This window comes from Mauremys mutica, chromosome 1, assembly GCF_020497125.1.
Source record: "Mauremys mutica isolate MM-2020 ecotype Southern chromosome 1, ASM2049712v1, whole genome shotgun sequence".
Taxonomy (NCBI): Eukaryota; Metazoa; Chordata; order Testudines; family Geoemydidae; genus Mauremys; species Mauremys mutica.
The window spans coordinates 65676125-65684552 of NC_059072.1; the positions used below are offsets into that span (position 1 = coordinate 65676125).

The window sequence follows — 8428 nt, forward strand, 5'->3', positions numbered from 1 at the left end:
GCAGTGCTCTGGGAGGGGGCGGGGCTGTGCACTCCGGTGGATCAAAGCAAGTTCAGTATAACGTGGTTTCACCTATAACATGGTAAGATTTTTTGGCTCCCGAGGACAGCGTTATATCGAGGTAGAGATGTATGTATAGTCAGTTCTATTTCAGACTAGAGCTCTTTCTTAATTATACAGTATATGAAAGATTCATTGTAAATCCCTAGCCGCATTTTAACCTTATACTTACACTTAGGCTAAATTTACCTTGCAAACCCAATCTCCCAGATCAGTAATTGTATTAATTTATTTATCATCTCTGCATTCCATGCTGTGATATGCTTTCTGCATTGCATCATTTCAGTGATAGTTAGCAGCATCTCAAAGAACACGCATGAGGAATAGGTAGATATTTTGTCATTAACAATGGTATATGTTTATTAGACATCATGAAGTACCTTAAATTAACAGTAATGCCAAACACTTAACATGTCTCATTTACATATATAACATTACACACCAGCAGTGTCTACATCTGTAACAAAGCACAAAAGTAAGTCTTAAAGACAAATGCCAGTGAGGTAATTAGAACCACTTGTGCTGAAACTAAAATCACTAGATATAGCGCTTTATCCCGAAGTACAAAGCAATGAGTGAAGTACTAGCAAGGGCTATGTCAGCTGCCAGTGGTACTGTACTAATTTGCTGGTTCTGCTACTGGAATGTATGGTCTTTGGGTGGGACTTTCAAAAGTGCTCCAGTAGGCCTGAATTTTCTCCCACCATTGACTTCAGTGGGAACAGTTAGACCAACTCTGAGCGCTCTTGGAAACCCCAGCCTTGACGACATTATGGACCAAAACCGCTTTTTCAGTGTGATACAATTGCTGCCAGGCTGATTGCATAATCCTCTTTCTGATGACTTGCAGTGCTTTTCTGTTTTGATTAGCGTGCACAGGATGGTGGCATTTTCCTTGTGTCACTTTCCTTGACTTTTATTTGATGGTTTCTATGTAAGTCTGAATCCAGGGAAGGAGAATATCAAGTTCACTGATGGCTTTATAGATGCCCTTTTCTCCAAGCTGTCAATAAGAGAAAGATGTTAGAAGCAGAAGTCAGCCATGTTTTCAAACAGTGCAGCTTTGAAATCAACTACCAGGGCTTTACCTTATCAAACGTTTTCTTTATTTTTTTGACAGCCGTAGTTATTCTAGTGGTTGGAGCACACGGTAGCTGAAGGGACAAGAAGAAAATCAGAAGAACTTGAAATGTGGAGTCTGGTGTAAGCAACTGATAATAAGTAAGAACAGAGCCCGTCATATGGCCTCCTCGGGGCTCCTGATACAGATATATTTAGGCCCTACTTGCTGTTGTAAATGGGTGAGTATATATAAGCTTTTGGAAGATATGTGAGCACACTCGGGAACGCTGTAAAACATAAAACAGTGAAACTTGTACAAGGGACTACTCACATTGGGAACCTTCTTCTTTTAAGAGCCCTCTGCAAAGTAGTGAGTGCAATTCTGTTCCCTTACATGGTTACTTAAAATGGGTTTAAAGCTACTTACAAAGTTAATTTACATTTCCACGTGGAATTTTTAATGATTGTTCTTCCCATTTTTAGTGCTCATTAAGGGCCCGATTCTGCAATCTTTAACTGCAAACTTTCAATTCCCATTGAAGTCATTGGGAGTTTTGTCAGAATAAAACCTGACAACCATTTTCTCCTGTAACTAAATCTTGCAAGGAAGCCATAGAAGTAAGTGTCAAGTAGTGGTGTCCAATCAGCCACATGCGGATATCTGAAACATAGATTTATGTAATCACTGAAGGATCAAAATGAAGATGGGTATGGAGGGAAAGGGTTTATACTGTAAAAACTAAAGATTGGGATTCAGTAAGATACTGGTCTAGTGCGTTGCTTTTATCATTCTGAATGTTTTTTTCTTCCCTTCTGCAGCCTACGGTGCCTTCTGCAGTGACCTTCATGGCATTAATCAACAGATGAGGGCCTAGAGCGCTGGCAGCAACATTAGAGAAAGAAAGCAAACGTAAAGACTTGCTACCTGTGACTTTTCAGGAAAAACTGTCAAAACGGCTCATCTGCTGGAGTTAAATAGTGCATGGGCCTGCTCCAGGAGTAAGGTCCTGCTCATCGTAAGGAGGGCAAAATCAGGAGTTTTATTTAGAAAGATGAAGGGCTGAGCAGCTGATACCTGAACCTATGGTTCCAGGGACGCTGTGTGATGCTTACATCACTGAGCTATCCCTGTTGAATTGGCTGTGATTCTTTGACTGAATTGGCATTTAGGGTCAGGGAGTGTCGTTTATGTTGTCGTTTATGCACATCAGCTGGCACAGCGGAACTCCGAACCTCACTGGCACCTCCGAGTGCTACCACAATACAAATAATAAGACTGTGGACTTATTAACTTGATGGCAAAGTAGGGAGTCCAGGTTTGGAATTTGTGTAGCAGACTAGAAGAGAAACTTAGAGGAGACTCACTCTCCCAAAGAGCACACACACAAAAAAGACCCCCATACACAAATCACAGAGCTGCCAAAGTCAGGAGCATGAAGCCATTGACTGTGTCTTTTACTAGCAATGTTCATTTTAAAAGAAATTTTCCAAGTGATTTGAAAATTATTTTAAAAATTGGGACAGTCTGACTAAAGATCCCTACTACTCTCAACTCAGGTTTAAATCTTTTGTGATGTCATAGTCCCATAATTCTCATCCCTTCTAGGAGTTCTCCTGCAAAAGAGGAAGTCGAGATCTGATATGTCTTATTAACAAATCAAGCAAAAAACTACTGATGTCTAGATTGCATTTAACCTTTATCAGAGGTGCCTTGGAAAGTGAAAATGTAAACAAAAGCTACTTTAATGGATAATGCTATAACTTTTCTATACAAAATATTTAAACATTTCTTTTTAGGCTTTTTTTAGGCAAATTAGTCATGATTCTTTATACTTTTAAACAATGATACAGTATGCCACAGAACTAATGCATCCAAAAGAGACGACACTGAGTTTATTTATTTAAATGACTGTTCATAGATTCATAGATTCCAAGGCCAGAAGGGACCATTGTGATGATCTAATGTGACCTTCTGTGGATTACCATAGAACTGCCCCAAAATAATTTCTAGAGAATAATTCTGCCCCAAGTGTTCATACATATTATACACACTGTTCTTTCCATCTACTGGGAAGAGCTCTCTGTATGTTTAGGTGGATTATGTTTGGGCTGCGGTGTAAGATCTGCTAGTGAGTCTGAAATTAAATTGCAACAATTCAAATCATGCAATGAATTTGTTGGACTTGGGCGCACTGTTCAAATGTAGGGTAAAATTTTCAAAAGCTTTAAATGACATAGGAGCCTAAATCCATTTACAAAAGAGATTTAGGCACCGGAGAGCATGTCTCATTGAAATAAATGAGAATGGGGTTCCTCAGTACCTAAATCACTTTTGAAAGTGAGATTTGGTCTCTTAAATCATGTAGAGGCTTGTGAAAAAATTTCGAATAGCCTACTGGACAATGACTTGAGCTGATGGTGTAAGAAACAGAATGATAATATAGAGCACATTATTTGGCAATGCCTTTATATCAGAAATATTTGGTCAAAAAATAGAAGTTTTTATATATAGTATGGAATCATATGTTACTGACTGAGTCAGAACTATCTTAGCTATATGACTCTTCTGGAGTACATGGGACTATACAAGATGCTTGTTTGATAATGAATTACTATTGCCTTGGTTGTCCAAAGAACTTGATTCCCAAAAGGTGTGTGCCACTCCTCCGTAACCAGTATGTTGACATGGAAGAAATTCCTTCTTATGAGCATCTTACACACAGGAGCGGCTCCAGGCCCCAGCACACCAAGCGCGTGCTTGGGGCGGCATGCCGCGGGGGGTGCTCTGCCAGTCACCGGGAGGGCGGCAGGCTGCTCCGGTGGACCTCCTGCAGGCGTGCCTGCAGAGGGTCCGCTGGTCCTGCGGTTCTAGTGGACCAGTGGACCACTGGAGCCGCGGGACTGGTGGACCCTCCGCAGGCACGTCTGCGGGAGGTCCACCGGAGCCGCGGGACCGGCGACCAGCAGAGCCCCCCCTCGCGGCGTGCTGCCGTGCTTGGGGCGGCGAAATTGCTAGAGCCGCCCCTGCTTATACATAAGACATTCTTCCTTTTTATGATTTATATCTTATCTAAAGGAGGCAACAGATGTGCAAATAAGAGGATCATGAGATTGCTAAGCTATTTGGGGATGAAGTACTACAGCAATCCAGGACTTTGTGTAAAGTATTCATTGGTTTTGTTCTTTGTCCACATTTTATGTGATTCTTATGTATGATTTTGTATCATTGATTTAAAATCAGTATATCGTTTATTTTTTAAAGTGCTATTGAAATGACAAAAAAGAGAAATCTTGCCCTATAGTAAATTCTGAAAGCTAATGTTAAATCTTTTCTCAAATACCTGTTTTATTCTAGTAAAAGAGAGGGGGACTTCTCCCTCCTATTAATATTTTTTCAGTACAGTTCCTGTCAATATCCAGAAATATACACTCTAACATATTTAGATTTTTATCTAGTAAGCACTGGCTCTAAATGTGCAATACAACACAAAACCCAGTGTATCTTGTCTACATAGTTATACAGTACAGGATCCAAGTTATTTGTAGGCTAGAGTGTGCTACAGGTTGCAAAGAGTGCAATTATTTAGTAGTAATTGATATTCATAATTCAGTCATTGCTGGTAGTTTGAGTTTCTTGGAATGTATTGGTGCCTTTAATGGCATAATTGATTTTCAGAAAAAACAGTGGAATTTCTTTACATTTTAAATACAATATGGCAAACTGCACATGTGAAAGACATCAAATTATGGCACACTTACATAATGGGTGTGCATGCATGTATGTATGAATGTAGTGTATATATTTTATATATATATAATGCTATAACATACGAAAACCTGGGATGTCCTTAACTATAGAGTCTGAGTACTGGTGGGGTTTTTCCCATTGATATTTTAATGTTTTCACATGGTACAAACATGTAGAATGTGTTTTAGTTGAGCTGTAATGCTGCAAGGGCTTCTCTATACCTGATTATTTTGTACTGCAAATATTTGTATAGAACTAACATCTACTTCTTATACATTTATTAATAGATATAATTAGATACATTTTGATTCTATAACTTGTGTCATACATTTCTCCCCTCTTTCATTCCTTATCTGTATATAAACAGCTAGTCATTTCCAGGGGTGCTGGAACAATTTGTACAGTGGGGGGTGCTGAGAGCCACTGAACCAAACTGTAAACGCTGTATATGATAGAAACCACGTCAAGCCTGGGGGTGCGGCAGCACCCCCTCCACACCTAGTTCCAGCACCTATGGTCACGTATAATCAGAATCCTCTATTTGTGACACTATGACTGGCAATCCTGGAAGAGATTATGACATGGCAAGGGCTTGTGATTTCAAATGAGAGAAATGCGGGTGGAGGGGATGAATTTCTAAGGACCAACAGTCCTGTTTTCATACAAATAAAACTCAGGAAAGTAAATAACAGAAGTTTCATGATACAGTCTCAAGATACTTTGGGATCCTTGTCTTATTTTTCATGAAACACGAGCAGCTGTTTCAAACGGAAATATTTTTTTTTTTTGCTGCATTAAAGAAGTGTGAGTAAGAATTAGGCACTCATTAAAGGTACTTTGCTGAAGTAGGAACACATAGCAGGTATTATGCTGTGTGAGCATCTCTAGTTATTATGGAGGTCAGTGGAGTTAGGAGTCTTCTGTGAGGGGAAAAAACCCTGTCTTCAGGCTTCCCTCACACAGAGTGTTTTCTGTGTCGGCACAAGACAACCTCCATCTAATCTCCAGGAGATTGTGGCCTGCTGTGCTGGGGCATTGGCTAGAGTTCAGAGTCCCCCCCACGTCCAACCGCAGCCTCAGTACTCCGGTTGTAGCTGCACCCTGGAAGCAGTAGGTGGAGAGTGAGCAGTGCTAGCTTTAGGCATATGCTAAATGGGTGTAGTAAAATTTTCCCCCGCACAACTGGGAAGCCCTGGGAATGCTCTGAGCTCCTCAGAGAGCTCCCAGTGCTCACCAAAGGATCTGTGACTCTGAATCACCCCGCCTGCTAAAGGGATGATCCAGCTCTTTTCTGGTGCTTGGGATAGCCTGGCTCATTTTGCTTCAAAGAAGATACTCACACAGTTGCTTAGGTTCTCCTGCAGGGTCTGAAAGGCGCTAACTATGTACACCTTGTCACTTCCAATACCAAGACCTCCAAAAACATTTTTCACATAGAATGAGAGAAGCTGATTTCGAACGCTGCAATTTTTCTGAAAACAAAATAAGTCAGACATTAATTTAGTGTGAAATTGTCACATCAAATTTGGCCTAAAATTTAAGTTTGATCAAATTCAGCATTTATAAAATGCACAGGCAATAGGAATCCTTTCGTCAATTTCTTTATCATCTCAGTGGACAGCCATTTGAGGTTGCAACCAAGACAGTGCAATATCGTGCTAACCCGAAAGCAAAATACACCAGAGACTGATCATTAACAAAAGTACAATCAATGAATCTATTATTTTCTGTCCTAAAATGCAAAACATAGACATGGAGCAAATATAGTGAACCCTGTATTACATTATTTGGGCCAAATTATAGGTGTCCTTATGTGGATTCTCTGGGAGGCAGGAGTCCAATTCTCCTCTTTCAGCGCAATATGCGGGGGGGAGGGGATTCAGCGCAGCTGTTTGGGATTCCTGAGTGCTCTGTGAGGTCACTAGCCTTCCTGCCATAATACACACCCCTAACAGGTCAAGTTGGGGGCATAACTGTGGTCTTGGCCCTCAGGTGAACTAGCTACCTCTGGAAAGTACAACTGGGGAAGAGCACCTGCTAGACTGTTTTCAGTGGTGTAGCAAGTGCCTCTTTGAGCATGTTTTCCCCCCTGGCCCAAACACCAATTATCCTCCCAGATACTACGCCAGCCTCTACCTTATACAGGGACAAAGTGCCTCCAACTGCTCCCAGCTGGCTCTACAGTCATTCAGCCCTTCCCTTTCCCATTCCGTCCCCCTACACCCCAGTGCTCTGTGGCCTGTAAGAGAATCTTTTTCAGTGTTAATAGGCCAGCGTGTTACTCATACCCTCAGTAGGGAGTTTTTCAATTTATAGTTCTCAGTCTAATATTGTCTCTCGGAATTAAACACAAATCACCAAATTCGCCATCAGAAAACATTCCTTTTGATCAGCCACTCCGCCCTCGTTCAGAATGAAATATGCTCAAAGTAAAGAAGTGGAAAACAAAGAATCCAGATCTTACCATAAACAACTTTTTGGTTGTCTTTTTTAACAATCTCCTGTTCTTGATGAGATCTTTCTATAAAGAATAATGAATTAATATTAATTCAGATTAATATACATCTAACCTTCTCCTCCAGACCAGAAGGAGGAAAGATGGACTTTTTGTTCTGTGTTTGTATAGCACCTAACACAATGGGGTCCTGGGCCATGGCTGGGGCTCCTAGGTGCTATGGTAATGCAAATAAATAATAATAATTATTAATAAGTAGGACTAGAAGTCAGGAGATCTGAGTTCTGTTCCCAGCTCTGCCACACACTTCCTCCATGACCTTAGGAAAGTCACTTAACCTGTCTATGCCCCCTCGTTTTACCCATCTTTAATACTGGGCTAACAATACTGTCCGATCTCACGGCAGTGTAGTGAGGATTAATTTATTAAAATTTCCAGGTGCTCAGATATTCTGATGCCACAGAAACATCTGTAAATAAGTAAAAATGAACATACAATCTTTCCAACCAATGGGATTAACTTACTGGAATAGATGCTTTTAAAGTAGTTGCCTTGACATATAGGTTCTCTGTCACTTTGGAGATCATTCCTTTTCGACAGCTGTTCTTGCCTGAGGATGCCTTTTTGCCTTCAGCAATGAAAAGACACAGTAGAACTAAAAGAAGACCAGACCTGAAAAGAGAATACAGTCTCATTCTCCCCACTCCTTCCTGCCTCTGGTATAGTCACAGCAGCCTGTGGGATATAGCAAGACTGGTTAGATGACAAAGGTTAACCTAATTCTGTTAACCCTCAAAGCAGCTTCTCTGCTGAGATGTTCATATAGATAATTTATTGCTGATGTGTTGGTAGATCACTTTTGTTGCTCTATTTTTATACATCTTGCTCCACTTTCAGCTAGTTTGACCACACCATCTGTGACGTTTGTAAAAGACATCTCCATATTTACTGGCAATAAGAGCTAGGTTTCCAAGAAAGAAGAGCTTCGCGCTCACTTTGAAAGGCTTCTTTCTTTTTCTTCAGTGGCCTACTGAAGAGAAAATGGTTAAATTGGTTAGCTTGGTTTTGTGACAAAAGCTAGTAGGTTTCTGAATATTTTCTCA

At 40.6% G+C, this 8428-nt stretch overlaps 1 protein-coding gene across 1 annotated transcript; it reads right to left on the reverse strand.

Annotated features, from left to right (window-relative positions):
• Nucleotides 1-515: 515 nt before the first annotated feature.
• Nucleotides 516-8020, reverse strand: IL26 (interleukin 26). The gene is made up of 5 exons (XM_045016592.1): nucleotides 7850-8020; nucleotides 7335-7391; nucleotides 6211-6342; nucleotides 1149-1214; nucleotides 516-1063 (listed from the first exon to the last, which is right to left on the reverse strand). Exons 1-5 carry the CDS (start codon nucleotides 8018-8020, stop codon nucleotides 977-979), a joined length of 513 nt encoding a protein of 170 aa, XP_044872527.1. The 3' UTR covers nucleotides 516-976.
• Nucleotides 8021-8428: the final 408 nt, after the last annotated feature.